Source organism: Ammodytes marinus (assembly GCF_949987685.1).
Source record: "Ammodytes marinus genome assembly, chromosome: 20".
NCBI classification, from domain to species: domain Eukaryota; kingdom Metazoa; phylum Chordata; class Actinopteri; order Uranoscopiformes; family Ammodytidae; genus Ammodytes; species Ammodytes marinus.
In genome coordinates this window covers 3,903,263-3,919,958 of record NC_137224.1, presented here as the reverse complement: position 1 = coordinate 3,919,958, position 16,696 = coordinate 3,903,263, and the positions used below count along the sequence as shown (strand labels likewise).

At 40.1% G+C, this 16,696-nt stretch overlaps 2 protein-coding genes across 2 annotated transcripts in view; one reads left to right on the top strand and one right to left on the bottom strand.

The window, feature by feature from the left end:
- Window positions 1-10,944, top strand: part of LOC307267031 (ankyrin-1-like) — a gene marked incomplete at its 5' end in the record, with an annotated part of 107,009 nt that extends 96,065 nt beyond the window's left edge. Inside the window, 7 exons of the mRNA XM_080049214.1 lie at window positions 3,814-4,603; window positions 5,090-5,285; window positions 5,720-5,803; window positions 6,919-7,002; window positions 7,628-7,885; window positions 8,891-8,963; window positions 9,359-10,944. Of these exons, the coding sequence (XP_079905340.1) occupies window positions 3,814-4,603; window positions 5,090-5,285; window positions 5,720-5,803; window positions 6,919-7,002; window positions 7,628-7,885; window positions 8,891-8,938 (1,460 nt within the window). The 3' untranslated portion in view covers window positions 8,939-8,963; window positions 9,359-10,944. The remainder of the gene's footprint in view (window positions 1-3,813; window positions 4,604-5,089; window positions 5,286-5,719; window positions 5,804-6,918; window positions 7,003-7,627; window positions 7,886-8,890; window positions 8,964-9,358) is intronic.
- Window positions 10,945-11,324: 380 nt separating this feature from the next.
- Window positions 11,325-16,594, bottom strand: LOC307266730 (uncharacterized protein). The gene is made up of 3 exons (XM_080048828.1): window positions 16,533-16,594; window positions 13,829-13,996; window positions 11,325-13,520 (listed from the first exon to the last, which is right to left on the bottom strand). Exons 1-3 carry the CDS (start codon window positions 16,549-16,551, stop codon window positions 11,947-11,949), a joined length of 1,761 nt encoding a protein of 586 aa, XP_079904954.1. The 5' UTR covers window positions 16,552-16,594; the 3' UTR covers window positions 11,325-11,946.
- Between the last annotated feature and the right edge of the window lie 102 nt (window positions 16,595-16,696).

Sequence of the window (16,696 nt, the reverse complement as noted above, 5' to 3'; positions counted from 1 at the left end):
GCACACTTTGATCCTGGTGCGCTCTGTTCACCAGTTGACACTCACAGATGGGTTGAAAACGAAACACCTTTTTCCAAAGTGTCCAGTGTATATAACCATGCCTCTGTGTCACTGCTGTTAGCTGTACTGTAGCTGTCGTCTCCTGGGTTGTCCCTCCGAGCCTCCCGGCCTCCACGCTCCACTCTAGCTTCTCCTGCTTTGAGACCAGCAGACTCCCTGCCTCCTCCTCTTCCTCTTTCTTCCTCCTCTTCCTGCTTCCGAGTGACACTAACTCCTACATCAAACTCCCCTATATCAGCGCTAAGCAACACTAATCAACTTATTTCTAACCAATGGCTACCATTCGCTAAGTTCTGGATCCGATCGTAGCTTCCGTAGCTTACTTTCCGTCGCTGCTGAAGAGGCAAATTTTAATATTTATAATCAGGGGGTCCCCCTGTCTGCACTAACAGCTGTCCATAAGTCGTGTAGGGAGCTAGAATTATTAAGTGTCTCCTGCCCACTCGGATGACCTTCACAGATAACTAGCAGCAGGCTTTAGCATTAGCATATCCCCAAAGAGATGGCCTTTTCAACAGCAACGTAAGAGGGCAAAAAGGTCATTCCATACCTATTTCTGGGAGTATTGGGGGATTTATTGAGATAACACTCTACACTTACACACATACTATACATTATAGGTTTTAAAAAGTTGATTCAGCTTTTTGGAATTTGGGAGAAATGTTTGTCAGAAGTCTATGGAATTAAACAATAATGTTCGTTTTACACAAATACATATCAACAGTAAACATAGAGAAGAAAATCAAAGTACCTGTAGACATTGCTCTAGGGAAATTTGGTCCAATGACCTCAGTATTTATGAAATTCCAGCTACAATTCAGCCTTTAAGCATTCCCTGATCCCATCCTACTCCTTCTTCATTTGCAGCTCGACTAAATTTAGACCTTCTGTATCCTCAAAACCTGCCCTAATGCCAGACTAACCCTTACCCCTTGGTGCTCATCTCCTGCAATTCCCATAAAGGATGCCACTGCTGTTGACTACCTCTTCTTGCTTATTAACCCGGATAAGCAAAACCCATGACTGTGGTCTGGTGTGCAATATCTCTATCTTTGCTTCTGCAGCTTCTTTTAAACACATTAAGCCTTCATCACTCATTTTACTGTCTGTGCATTAATCGTATTATTTTTCTGTTCTTATATTTATGCTGTCTGTCTGTCTGTCTGTCTGTCTGTCTGTCTGTCTGTCTGTCTGTCTGTCTGTCTGTCTGTCTGTCTGTCTGTCTGTCTGTCTTTTCATTCAAGTCTTGTCTGTCTAACTGTTGTTCTATGTTTGTTTCTTTGTTTCTGTCTCTTGTAAACTGTGTAGGCCTAATTGCAATAGCTCCAAAACGCCCTAGGTCTCGTACGTTCCATGTGTGTCCTCAAACCTCTCAACTTGCCCCACCTCTCTTTTCCACTCCTTTCTTCTCCTCTTCTTGTCCTCACTTGCATCCCCCTCTCCCCTCTCTCTCCTCTGTCGTTCCCTTACACTCTCCCCCTCCGATACCCCTCGGACGCCCCGTGTACGTCCTACCGGTCGCCCCTATCCTCCCGCACCTCTCCACTCTGCCCTACACTCATTCTCTTCCCTCCTCGCCCAAAAGCCCTTTCAACCACACCTCTTTCATATTCCCTCCCTCTACCTCTATCTCTCTCCCCTCCTACTCTCTCTCTACCTCCGCTTCGCCTCTCGTTCCTCAGAACACTCCACATTCTACCTCTCCTACACACGCACAGTCAAATCAAGCTCCACAATCTGACTCTCATACACCTGTACAGTCACCTTTCTCTGCCCAATCCAGCTACTACCTCTCCATGTCTCCCACTTCCTCATCCCCATCTCCCCCTCCCCTGTCCGCTTCCCCAGTCTATGTATCCGCCATTTCTCCTCCTTTACCACCTTCCCCCGCTTTCATGTGTGCCTCCTCTTCTCCTCCTTCTCCCACTTCTACCATTCTGTCCTTCTCTTCCTGTCCCTCATCCCCCCATCCGGCTCACTGTTACCCCTACACCCCCTCCCCTCCCCCCTCTCCCCTCCCACCCGGGGTCCCTGCTCACTTTAAACGGGACCGTTCGGTTCCAGAGCTCTACATTTAAAATTGATGCTCTCTGTCTTTGGTTGAAATCAACACAACTAACCAACCTGAATACTAAGCTTGTTCTCAAACTGAACTGACAACATTCTTGAGACAATTCGCTTTGCTCCTCTCTTGGCTTTTGTTGGAATAAACTCAACACTGCAAATATGAAATGGTTAGGAAATCGCAAATTTTCAAGGCCGTCGCTAGATTTTCGAGGCTATAGCTTCCTACATTTGAGTCAACTAATTGGCTTTTATAGAGATATCTTTCATAGGTTTAAAAACTTCACATTTTTAAGTTCTAACAAGTTCAAACAATAACCCTTGTGCCAACTCATTTTAAAGATATCAGACAAAACCAAGTTGGTTTCAAGTTGGCACGACTCTTACTTCTTTGAATTCTTATTATGTTGAACTCAAAACTTGAAAGTCATTACATGTGATAAAGTTATCTCAACAAAAGATAATTAGTTGGCTCAAATTTAGACAGTTTTCCTTTAAACTCAAGAGTTTTAGTTGGCCTCAAAACAAAAAAAAATCTAGTGCAGACAGTTGGCTTGAAAATGGAATTTTCCCAACGTTTAATTTTTACAGTGAATTAGCCTACCTGAAATATACTCAAGCTTGTTTTAAAGTGCTTTAATGAACCCCCATCGCTCATTTAACTACTGTTGCATTTCAGTAGCTCTCAGTCTATTAACACAAGGCTTGGCTGACTTTAGTTCCAGTTTAACCTGGAACTACAACAGCTCCTGACAGATGACATTAGCGTGACTGAATGTTAGTGTAAGGTTTATATAAATACAGTATCTGTGACGTTTCTATCTTACATTTTATATTCTGTCTTTATATTCTGTTTCCATCTCTTTGTGTGATGTGTTCATGTGTCTATTGTGTAGTGTTGGTTCAGAAGTCACACAAGTCCCCACACGTTTGATAAAAATATGTTGGTAGAAGGAGAACAAATAGTAATTGCTTGTTTTGGCCACATGAGGGCAGCAGGACAGGTTCTAAATAACATGTGGACAATGTGTTCAAACAGTTTCTTATTTACACACCCAGCAAATACGGCAGAATTAGCATTCATATAGAGTCATGTGTGTGTCCAATTTGCTTGTATGAGTCCTATAACTTGGAATGATATACATATTTGTATTTTGTTACTCTGTTAGCAAAAAACAAAAACAAAAGATACGTTATTTCCCAATTCGGAAGTGTAAATCAAGAAAGCAAGAGCTGTGTTTGGGTTGACGCAACTGTACCTATTGCCCATGCTAAGTAAAAAAACGAACTTTTTACTGCAGTTAAGTTACAGTACGATGCCTTTACTGCCATCTTCAGAGCAAACTAGTTTAGTTTATGGAAACACTTGATGTAAACGCTTTTTCTTTTTTTGGGAACTTTCAAAAGATCCACTTAACATGTAGACAGAAGCCTAGCTAGTGTTGTTTACATGTTGTTCTGCTGCCCCCAAGTGGCCAAACCAGTTAACACAGCTTTAAAGCATTTAGCCTACAGAATGTGGGTTCCACTTGTGTGACGTTTGAACCAAGCTCTACCTCCAGATGTTACAAGTGTTTCTCATCTCACCACCTCCACCACTCTACCTCCCTCTCCCTTCTCTCTCTCCTTTCCTCCCCCTCTTCTCTCTCTCCCTCCCTCTAAACCCCTTTCCTCCTGCCATCCACCCAGGATACCACAATATAGATCTGGAGCTGCAAACCCCCACAGAGCTCAACTACCAGCCCCCTACCCCGCTGCGCTCTGACAACTTCTTTAGCGAAGAGTGTGGCGATAACGCTAACGCTAGCGCAGAATCCCCTAGCAAACCCATGCTAACTAGACCTAGCGACCTCTCTCTCACTCAGACCACCACAAGTACATCCAGCAGTGACCCCTTGACAACAATAGCCCCGGCAACCGCCTCCAACGCCCAAGACAAGCCCCCTATCGTTGGGGCTGAAGATACAGAAGATGCAACCTTGACAACTGTACAAGAAAGCACCTTGACAACTGTACAAGAAAGCACAACAGAAACGACAGGGCTGGTGTCTTGCGATATGCCGGATAATGACAGGAGGTCAGTAGAGCAGTCGGTAAAGGGTACAGATAGGCAAACTGAGGCTTTAGATGAAGAATTTAAGGTAGAAAAAGATGTAGTTTCGGATGACGCTGCCTCAAGTGGTGGGCACGGGAATGGAAAGCAGGAAATAGAGGTAGCAGAAGTAGTAGAAAAAGAAGAGGAGGATGAGATGACCCATGAGAGGTTGCAGAGTCTGCTGGAGGACATAAAGCTGGAGGGAGGCCTGGAGGAGGAGGACGCCGAGGAGATGACAGAGGAGCGCCTGAACGAGCTCCTGGAACAAGTACAGCAAGCAGAGAAAGACATGTGTTCACTTCCAGGTTGGAGAGGAGAGACGGCCGGGGCAAACGAAAACGATTCGGTACCGCCAGGATACAGCCCCGCCACTGAGGAGGGCAGGTAGGGGTTCGATTGCATCCTAAAGAACTGTTCATAGAATCATTTTACAACAAATCAGTGGTATTATGATGATGATAGCACAATGTTTTTATGATATCATCTGTATTCATTTATTTGTTTATAGTTCATATGAAGATACGTAATAGATCAATAGAACATTAGCAAGATACATACTCATTTGGATTTTGTATGATCTTGGGGTTGTCAAAAAGGGATTCAAATAGATAAGAAATGGTAATGTAAAAATAAAAAAATTATTCCTTTCCTTTTAAGGCCCCAAAATAGTTTGTAGTTTCAGTATTAACAAAATGTGGCAACACAGTCATTTAACTATTTGAATCAATTTGCAAATATGAATGTATTATCAGCAAGCTACTGCAAAATGTAGTTAGGTAACTATTTCTTGAATCTCTTTCTGTCAGTCCAGCAGTTTTTACTATTGCATCTCAGGTTCATATCTTTACTATAATGTAATTCCTCTCCCAGTCCCGATAGTCTAGCCGACTCCCTGGAGCAGCCCCCGGCCCGTAGTGGCAGACAGAACGGAGGACACAGTCACAGTGAGGCGTCCCGGGACAGACAGGAGAAGGAGACCAAGAGGAAAGAGTCTACGGAGGAACGCAGCTCAGCAGGACCAAGCAGAGGACAGGAGGGAGGAGAACGGCCCACGCACAAAGCCCAGGTGAGAGCATGGTCCTAAAGTGAGAATCACTCTACTTGTCTTCTAGAGTGTATCAGATGACAATTTGATTGTATTGTATTGTAAAGAAATGTAACCTTATAATTGAAACTGTTATGTTTTATTTTCGTTATCATTTGTTTGATGTTATAGTTTTCCAGTTACATTTGATGTGACTACGAGGAACTCTCCAATGTTTATGAAAAAATCAACAACAAAAAACTCCATTGACAAGCATTGTGTCTGTAGGGTTTGAAAACGTTTTCAAATGCTTAAAAAATACCTTTCTGCTTTTATATAAAGCCATTAAAGCCTTGAAATGCTTAGACCCTGATCTCATTCATTTTAGTGGCAAATCTGATCGGATATTGTAATTTTAGACCTATACACGCAGTGGGGTCATTAACGTTACACTGCTATTGGGCTGCCTTCATTAGGGGAAGGTTAGATTCGAGGAGTCCGGCTCTGATGGAGAGACCACTGTCACCACCAGGGTGTACCGCCGACGGGTCATTCTCAAGGTGTGTGTGAGGCCTGGTGTGTGTGAGGCCTGGTGTGTGTGTGAGGCCTGGTGTGTGTGTGAGGCCTGGTGTGTGTGAGGCTGGTGTGTGTGTGGGCCGCTACAGGCAGAGTGAATATGCTTACAGCTCTGGGACTGTGTGTGAAACAGAGATAGTCACATAGGCTAAACGATTGTGCATTTGAAAGGTTGTGTGTGTTTAAGAGAGTGAAACATGAATATAGTTGCATAGGGCTGTGTTTATGAGGGACAGTGTGTGTGTGTGTGTGTGTGTGTGTGTGTGTGTGTGTGTGTGTGATGAAGCATGAATTTCTACTCACTGCTTGTTGATGGTGTGAGCCACTACACTGTCTCGAGCCATGCTGTTGGGTGTTGAGCATTGCTATCCGGTTGGTGGACTGTTGGTTGTGCTAGGTTTGGCTCATATTTCTCATATATTTATGTCTTAGAGTTTGCGGCTGAAAGTTTGGGTTTTGCAGTGATTGACAGGATTTTACAATACGTTGATCATTTAAAAAAAAATAAAAAATCACCTCAATTCAAATGACATAGTAACACTATTAAACCATAGTATTTGTATCATTGTTGTGTGTTGTGAAGCTTGTGTTATTAAGCCTGTGTAATGCATGAGCATCAGTTGGGTTTCCACATTTTCCAATACAGTCTTAACTTGACAAAAACATAAAATACATCCGTGGTAAAATCGTAATTTAAATAAGTCCTCAGTTCACTATAAGAAGTCATGTTTTACGTCATTAGTCCTGCATCACTATGGAAAAATATCAAGGATTTTAGCTTAAGAATATGCTTTTATCCATCTGATATTTTAAAATAATGAAACTGCAGTTAAAAAACCTTGAGCTTCCTCAGCCTTTGTTTTCATTAAACCTGGTTTTGCACAGACACGTCACATTATTCCGCAGTGCAGCTTTATAATCTACACAGCGGGAAACCCATCTGCTGTGGCTGACATCTGCTTGAGAAATGTTTCCTTTTTGCTAAATCACCTCATGAATAACCCGTCTAATAGATAAACTCTCAACCCTCTTCCCCACCTCTACCTACATCCCTCTATCACTCCATCCATCTTCCATCCGTCCTTCTAACGCCCCACAGGGAGAAGAGGCCAAAAACATTCCTGGAGAGTCTGTGACCGAGGAGCAGTTCACAGATGAAGACGGGATGCTGGTCACCAGAAAAGTAACCATCCTCATCCTCATTACCTGTCGCAGTCATTCTACCACAGCTTACACACACACACACACACACACACACACACACACACACACACACACACACACACACACACACAAACAAAGTAATACACAAACTCCATCACATGGCACCTCATACATCCACACCCACACCCAACTCCTATGTACCCTCCTTATGGCAAGCCGTTATAACATTTAATTGGTTGTCTGGATATGAATAATAGATGATCCCTTATTAAATTATTCCTATTTGTAATATCTGTAATTCAAGTCTGAATGGTCAAAATTGAATTACAAATTCAAAATCTGCAACTATATTATGACTTACCATAATTCTAGTTCAAGATATCTTCACTAGGGGCGCTCCCGGTAAAAAAGTTGAAAAATACCTAAAAAATATAATAATAAAAATAACTCATCAAAGTGTATTTAGGACTAGTCAAAATGATGTTGTTAATTAAAAATTTGATTGCACTAAAAAAGTGTTAATATCTGCCATTTTAATTCTGAATAGTCAAAATTTGCCTTTAAATGTTACAACGTCTTGCCTTTCCATTATACCACCATGCCCCCCCCCTCCCTCTCCCCCCTGACATGCCTCTGCCCTACAGGTGATCAGGAAGGTGGTTCGCCGCGTCAACAACACGGAGGAGAGGAGAGGGAGTGAGAGCGAGATACTCACAGGAGACACATCTGCTGTAGTCAGTGGTGTTAGTGCTGGTGATGTTGTTATGGAGACAGGTGCAGCAGACACAGCAGCTGCTCCGTCGTCAGGGGCAACAGCTGCTTCCACAGGCGGAAAGGCCAAGAAGAAGAAACGCAGAAACAAGGAGAAGTCCGGAGAGGAAGGACAGAGAGGGAAGACTGAGGTTGGCCTTTGAACCCAACCGGATTGACTGTAGTCAGCTGAGCTATCCGTGCTCACTCACACCTTGCATGAGGCTCCAACTGTGTGTCACAACACTAAATACATCTAATTAGTGTAAATGTGAAAGAGTCAGTAACCATTAGCCGAACCCTTAGGGGATTAGCAGACAGACTTTTTTTTTACTTCCTTTTCAGCAAAAAACAGCAAACAGCTGAAGCAAACTATAACTATAGTGGCTGTTAAAGAAACTCCAGGACATACTGTAGCTAAGAGTTTAGAGTTCGGTTTAAGTATTCTTTTGAATTAATCTAATCCTACAGAGAATTTCTTACCCAGGTTTAACCGTAGTCAAATATTTTTCACTCTTGTTTCGGTTGCAAGTGGCAACTTTTTTTTATCTCCAATGAACCAATTCCAACTATTCCCATGACAATTGTGGATGAAATATTTTACTTTTGTAGAATTCTGGTTAAAATTTGCATCAGATTTGGACTGAAACTTTGCTATAAAGACAATATAAAACTAGACAATAGCAAAGAGGAATACACTGCTGGAGTTGCTGTGCTGTGTCACAGTGTAGCAGGAACATTATAAAGGTCTTTCTCTTGGTGACGTGTTTGTGATGTGCAGTTTGCAGTGGTTGTGTCCTGCTGTGTGTTTTCCCCCTTCACTGCAGTGTATCTGTAGAACTGGCTCGTTGATTGGGCCTTTAGGGTTACTAATATTACAAGTGTTTCAACTAAATCCTGTCTTTCTATCTTTCACCATGCATGGCGATGTCGATGCATGTGAGATTTTGTATGTAAATGTCCACAAATTCTAACATCCTTTTTTCTCTCCTTTAACTTCCGTCTCTCTTTCAGCATGTCGCTGTGTCTCCTGGCGTTCAGTAGTTGAGTCGACTGCTTCACTAACACACACGGGTCATATTCAGTCTAAGAAAGACATTAATATTTGATTTTTCTCTCTCTCTTTCTCTCTCTTTTCTTTCCTTCTCTTTGTGAAGTCTGGAAACGGCGCCAGCAAGAAGCAAGGGAAGAAGAGTCAATCATAACAGTAGAGCTTTCAACTCAAACCAGGTAAGAGGATGAAACTTTGAAAATGCTCTGAAAATGTATTTTATTTTTTAAGTTATTCTCTGAGTGATTGTTATGCTATACTAAGCTAAGCTAATATGATATAATAGTATTTAGTTCATAAAAATGCGCTGAAGGTGGGTCCAGCAATTTTTGTGACATTTTTGATTGGAAAACTGTTTGAAATGATTGATCAACTAGGCTATGAATAAATCATAGTTATCGACCATGAATCAATTCTGCATAATGCACAGCTGCCAGAATATTAACCTTTTAACAAATGATGTAATCAAGCAATCATTACAGATCTGTGGCATTGAATATCTGTATGGATCCATTTGCAGTAATAGCTCAGATGTTGGCCTATCATTTTAACACACTCTTGTAATGTTTTCCAGCTCCACTGAGGTCCACCTGCGTCACCACACACCACGCATTGGGAGGAAAACCAGACTGGAAGCCGCGGCGAAATCACCGGCCCGAAAAATAAATCGTGTCTGAAGCTTTTTTTCACTTTACAAACGCATGGATTTCAGCAAGACGATGCAACAACAACAAACAAAAAAAAATCTACTTTTTTTTCTCTGATTTCGCATGAGCATGTCACCAAAAACTCACTCAACACGATCGAATGGGACACGCGCCAACGTTAGCTGGAACTTTCTCCAGCTCCGAACGAAAGGGAAACATGGCGTCTGTGTGACCAAAGATGGCACAAAATGGAAGACAGACACTCGCCTTATATGGTCTTATATATTTTTTTCCTCCTGGACTCTCACTATTGGGGGGTTGTTTTGGGAGGGGGGGTGCACCATGTTCTGGTTCTCTTTTTTTTAATGAAATATAATAGTAAATGGGTGATTTTTTTGTTGTATATAAATGACACTGTATAAAAATCCTACAAAAAAAAGACAAAAAAATTTAAAAAAATCAGTAGCTTCACAGATTGTTTATGCACTGATTTGAGTTGAAGCTTTTGCAGAGTCGGTGCATTTGTATTGAGAGAGGGTCGACACTGTTTTGAGCAGCCCATGAGTGTGTGTGTGTGTGACCTGACATGCTCTTCCAAATGAATATATAAATATATATATTAAAAAAGAAATGGAACAACAACGCTGTATGTAAACGAGAAACGAATGGAGAAAACGAGAAAAAAAAAACTGCTTGATTTTAAACAAAAATGGACGTTTCTTTCCAACAGCTTCTTCCCGCTCTGTCCGTGGACAACATTTCTTCGTCTTCAGAGAAATAATATTTTTTGCTGCATGTGATGTCACTTTATTTTTAATGCTTTCGATTTTGTTATTCTTTTTTTTTCTCCTCCTAACTCAAAGCACTGTAATACAATTTTTTAGAGGAAGGGTTTCATGGTACTTCTGTCTTTCTCGTGAGCACTCATAACCCAACCATGTTTCATCTATGACTGTTTTTATTTGAATTTTTTACAAAAAAAATGACAACACACACACACACTCTGCCGACTAACCCCCCCTTCCCTCTCCCTGTGTGTGTGTGTGTGTGTGTGTGTGAAGCATCAAATAAATCATGTATTTGTAAACCCATCATACGTACTGAAAGTGTACGTTTTGTCTTTTTAGTTCTGCCGTGGTTTGAAACAAAATGGGGACTTGTTTTTATTTTTGACGGTGTGAAGAATTTTTATCTTTATTTAACAGGTTGTAATAATTACATGAGAACAGAGAATCTCATTTTTAGGCCCCTCCCCCTCCCCCCCACTCCCATTATCCAGATCTCTAGTCCTTTGTACTAACTCAATCACTCCAATCACATCGATCATGCATTGTTAAAAATCAGATTTTCTGTTCCTGTGTAAACAAAAAAAAGAACAGAAAATACAAACAATAATAATATTTCTGTTTGTCTTTTTTCATCGCCCTCTGCATCCATTGTTGATGATGAATCTGGTACCAACATGTATGACGAACCAACATAGCCTACACTGGATGATCCAAGTAATTATTTAAGCAGGAAAATAAATTGTGTTTAAACTGAACGTCTGGTTTCTCTATTTTACTGGTTTCAATCAAGAGTGAAGACAAACTTGCCAAATGTTATGTAAGGTTTGACCCTTCAAAAGGTCACATTAGGGTGGAAGTGTGTGTGTTTGTGTGTGTGTGTGTGCATTTTATGCATTTTCTATTATAAAAGCCTATACTTCTGAATAGACATAGTAATGTTTTATGTTATAAGTCTAAAAATAACAAAAACAAGTTCTGAAAAGTATTTTTTCTTTTAATACATGTAAAACAAGTATATCATGTAACAAATCTCTATTAAGACAATCTCTACTTTTAAAATAAAACAAAACATAACCTTATAAAAATACAATCATTCTGGTAATAGATCAGGATAAAACACTGCTTTAGTTTTATCAATTAAACACATGTGACTGGTAGTATTTGATATGATGCACAGGACATAGCAATAAATGCAAAAGTTTTGTAGAAAATAGATGTGTAACTGGTCCTTTGAATACGTACATCAGTACAGAAACAAACAGGTAACAGGTATCAGCTGAACTTAACGTTAAAGCCTTTGTAAAACTGGTCTAAAATAGTAAAACTCAATATATGATATCAAAGGTGGGTGTCTCAATATGCTTTTGCAAAAATATGATTGAAAATAAACATCCAGAAATATTATAAATCTTTGTTAAAAAAAAAATGCTTTTCTACTGTCTAGAGCGTTTGACAGGATTGTGTGGGCGTGGCCCATTCAAACAGTCTTTGTGACAACAGTCATGTTTCAGGCAGAGAACTTCCGTGATTGGTTAAAAAATACCTAATGTGTAATAAAAACCAGAGCATAGCCAACCTTAGCTAAATCCAATTTCTGTAAAGTTTATCAAACGTAAGTGACAATATCTTTAACCTGGTTTGATAAATATGCCTCACTCTAACTACTACAACTAACTCCCAAAATTACACAGTTAAAAGGATGTTGTGGATATGTGTTTACAGGGGCATTAAAGACTGGTCAGCTGTTTGTCTTTGTCTCTGCTGTGCGTGAGTCCGTGTCTCTTCAGATCCTCTTTCCTCAGAAACGCTTTACCGCAGACTTCACAGCGGTGCGTTCGCTGACCGTCGTGCGCTCCCATGTGTTTAGTCAAGGACCCACTGGCCGGGAAACTCTTCCCACACACGTTACACAGGTACGGCTTCTCTCCCGTGTGCGCGCGCATGTGTATCTTCAATGCGCCGCTCTTGTAGAACTTTTTCTCGCACACGCCACACCTGTGCTTGCCCTCGCCCGTGTGTATTTTCATGTGCATTTTCAAAGTACCCCTCTGCCTAAACCCTTTGCCGCAAACGCTACACAGAAACGGCTTCTCCCCCGTGTGTATCCTCATGTGTGCCGTCATGTATTCCTTGAAGCCGAAGCTCTGTCCGCAGATGCTACATACGTACGGCTTCTCCCCGGTGTGCGCTCGCATGTGTCCCACTAGGTTCCCGTTCTGCGCGAAGGCTTTCCCGCACACGGAGCACACGTACGGTTTCTCCCCCGTGTGCGTCCTCATGTGCATCTCCAGCTGCTTGTGGGCCTCAAAGTGTTTGCCGCACACCTCGCAGTCGTTGGTGCGCACGTAGCTCTGCAGGTGAAGTCCCAGGCTTTTCTTGGACTTGTAACGTTTACCACAAACGCCACACAGGTTTGCGTCCGTTTCGTCTTCTTGCACGTGCTTGAGGAAGGAGGCTCGGTAGCAGAAAGACTTATCGCATACTTTACAGCGGTACTTGAGTGGGGATAGGTCCTCAGAATCCGTATTTTTAGTTTTTTTCGAGATTTTGTTTTTTGTTTTTTCGCCCTCGCTATCAGCTCCTTCGCTCTCCCTCCATTCCTCGTCGCTATCGCCCGATTTACTCTCTCCGTCTGAGCGCTCCGTCTCTAACCGTCTTTCCTCCGTTTGACCTCTACAGGTGTTTTCTTCTTTGTGGGTTTGTAAATGCAGCTTTAAACTCTCACTAGGGTCCAGGCGTTTACCGCACGCTCCGCACAGATCTGAGGTCTGTTGGTGCGTCAGCAAGTGCTTTCGAAATGAGCGTGTGTACCGGAAACATTTTCCACAAACTCTGCAACAGTTCTTGTCTGTCGTTTGACTATTGTTTGTTGAAGTAATTGTACAGATTTTACTTTTCGTACCTTTGAGGAAAGATCGTCCACACGTTTTGCAACAATCTGAATCTTCATTTTGTTTCTGATTTGTTTTATTATTGACTGATTTGAGAGATTTCAAATTCAGCTCTTCGTCGCTTTCGTCATCTTCAATCTCGGAATCGGAGTTGTTTGATGAAAGAACTTCCTGGTCGCTAAGGCAACACTGTTCTCCTGGTGACTTTGTTTCAATCATAGTTGAGCAGCAATTTTCTTTTCTGTGTGTTTGGTGAAGATGAGGAGGACTACTGTGGATTAACTCAGAGTCAGTCTCCGTAGATGCGTCTTTAGTCTGAGGGACATTTGGTGTTTTATGGGCCGTACTGGGGCTCCTGCTCTGGTGCTCAGTGGAAACGTTCTCCACACAGTCCGACCCAGAGAGTCCGTCTGATAGGGGAAGATGGAAGGAGGAAACATTAAGCATGGAAGGAACTGTAGACAGCAATAAATACCAAATTATACTATGTACTAAATGGGTGCATTAACAACCAAATAACTCTATTCTCTCTTCTGCTTTTCAAAGGAAATTCTAGCCAACAATGAATAAATGAGTGATAATTTTTTTTTCATTTGTCAGTTATCATTATTAACTTTTTTAATAAATTCAATGAAAAACAGCAGGAAACAAAGTCAATGATCACTGTAAAAAAAAAGAATAATTTTTTCAACATAAACATGAGTTAATGTACATGTACCTGTTCTGTGTAAATCTGTTTTTAATGTGACGTCCAGCAGTGTGCCTCTGACCACCTCATGGGAACCTTCGTATTCTCTGATCATTACCTCCAGGATTTTAAAGATTTCTTCAGCTGCAGCCGACAGCTGTTTGTGCACCACTGCCCTCTGCTGCTCAGCTGACCAGTCTGTAAGAAGCAAGAAAGGAAACTAAATAAATTCGCTGGTAACGCTTTACAATAAGGTACACAGCATTGTAGTAATACTTCATAGTTATGCATTACCTACTACTTTTTTTTTTAGTAACTACTACATAGTTATGCATTGCCTACTACACATGTTTTTTTTTCAGTAACTACTACATAGTTTTTTTTATTTATTTTTTTAGTAACAACTATATAGTTATGCATTACCTACTACATGGTTGGACTGGGAGTTACTGTTTTAGTGAAATATTTGGTAATGGTAGTTAATAAAAAAAAACTCTGTAATAGGTTATGCATAACTAAGTATTAAATACTAAAAAAAAATTTAAAAATAAAAAAAAATAAAAAAAAAACTATGTAGTAGATAAGGCAAGCTATGTAAATATGTGTATTTGTGAAGCATTTACAGAAACAAAATACAGATGTTTTATGTTGTTGGTCATTGTTACTTCAGTGATTCTTGAGAACCGGGACAAAAGGCCGTCTTCCATAACTGCTGTTATCTTTCAAAATAAAAACATTTAAATTTATAGATGTTATTAGGGATTAAGAATAGAATGTCTGGAGCACAATTATCCCCTTAAATTTAATTTTATCATTATTATGTCAAATATATGACACTTGTTATCTTCTCATGACGTCAAAAACAGTGTGTCCACTGTCCACAGAGAGGGTTTCAATCTTTCATATGCAATTAAACATATTAAAAATGTACTTTAATGATTAAAAAGAGCTTTTTTCATCAAAAGCAACACTAATTAATTTCTCATATCAATAAAAACTGTTTTTCCTCAACACATTGATGTTTTATATGGTTTACTTTTTGTCACCACCGTCAGACAATCCATTAAAATGTAAGAAAATCAGCCAAAATAAGGGGCAGCTGTCACTATGAAGGACCTCTTGTCACATTCTACCTCTACATAGTACATTAGAGTCAGACAGGCTCTGATAAGTGTTGTAGTTTTATAATATTTTACATTCCAAATCTTGAAAGTCCTGCGTCACAACCATGATTTGTCAACACCGACTTACAATTTCTGAAGAAGTTATTTGAAATGTTTCGATAATTTTATATTCCTGAAGTAGTTCATACTAGCACCAATCATCAACAGAAAAACCAAATGGCTAACTAGATTAATTCAATTTATTTTGTTTAAGAAACGTTAAATATGTCAACACCGTCAGATGTCAACTCTGTCAGATTTCCTGTCTGGCGGTGTTTTGACAGGCCAATGACGGAGTTGACATTCAATGTGAAGGCATCATATTTGGGTGGTTTTCAAGTTATCATAATTATATTAAATATAGAAATAAGGTTTAGTTTTTCTAATACTGTATTTATGGAAACTCTCACAATCTTCTTTTGTCATGGATGATTCTTAAAAAAGTACAGGATGATATACAAAATGAGGCGATTTGGTGTGAGTCTTTTAGAGCAAGTCTGGTTGAAAGACTGTAATGTGAATCTTGATTTAACGCTCAACCAATAATATGCTGTTATAAAATCCCTGTTATTGATTATTCTACGTATTTGATGGTTATCTGGGTTTTATGTCACCACAGTCCGATATGTCAAATGCATAAGATATACTTGTCAACTCTGTCAGATATGTGTCAACTCCGTCAGATTTATATTATTTTGATGACAATACATAATGATATTTCATAGTTGTTGAGGAATGGTTGGTCATATGTGAAAATCTAACCAGTCACCTAACATGAGAGTGTGTTTTGAAATTTGAAACACATCTTGATTGCTGTTCATTTTAAAGTAAACATTATATTACACAGTTCAACTAAATAACATAGAGGATAATCGATATAAAATATCTATTGTCATATACATTTTGAAAATATTTTTTGTGGCCTCTGTCAGTCTTGGTGAATACTTGTGATCACAATACATCTCATTGGTCTAGCATAAATTGAGGGAAAATGTATTTGTGTGTTTGGTGTCTGACAGTGTTGACACAAAATAAGGAATGGCAAGCTAAAAAGCCCATTTTGATAAAAAGAACAAAAGCTGGGAGGTTGTATCAAAGTGTAGCTCAGTAGCTTAGTATATGCTGGAAACATACATGTAATTTAATTTGCCTAAACATAGGTTTTGTATTTTTTCAACATTGCACCCTGTTTTGTCCCACTTTTCAAGAATCACTGACATATTTAACTCAGATTTTTTTAACTTAATTTTTTAGCTGTCTTTATTCAGATGTCATCTTTCATTTGTTGAAATTATAAGCTGGCTGTATATTTCCTGTAGGCGATTTGTTAACGTGACGTGCTTATTGCAACTAATTTGGTATTGTATTCCCTGTATGTGTGCACAAGTACATGGCCAATAAAGCTGATTCCGATTGTATTGCATGAATGAATAGCATAACGTAATGGCTGAATAGGAAGGTCACAAAAAGACATAAATGCGTAATGTTAAAGTAGTTAGCCCTGAGAGAAGATGCACTAAATTAAACTAGTTGTTCTAACCATAATACAAGACTGTGTTGTGTTTACAGACCGGGTGTGTGCTGGATCATTCTCTCCACAGCGCTGAAAATCTCCCCCGTTGTCGCCTCCAGTTTCTCGGCCACCAGCGCCCTCAGCACCGGCAGCTTAGACATTATGAACCGAAAAGTGTCTTTATTTATTATATCAGCATGTTATATGAATGTTATGAAGCTT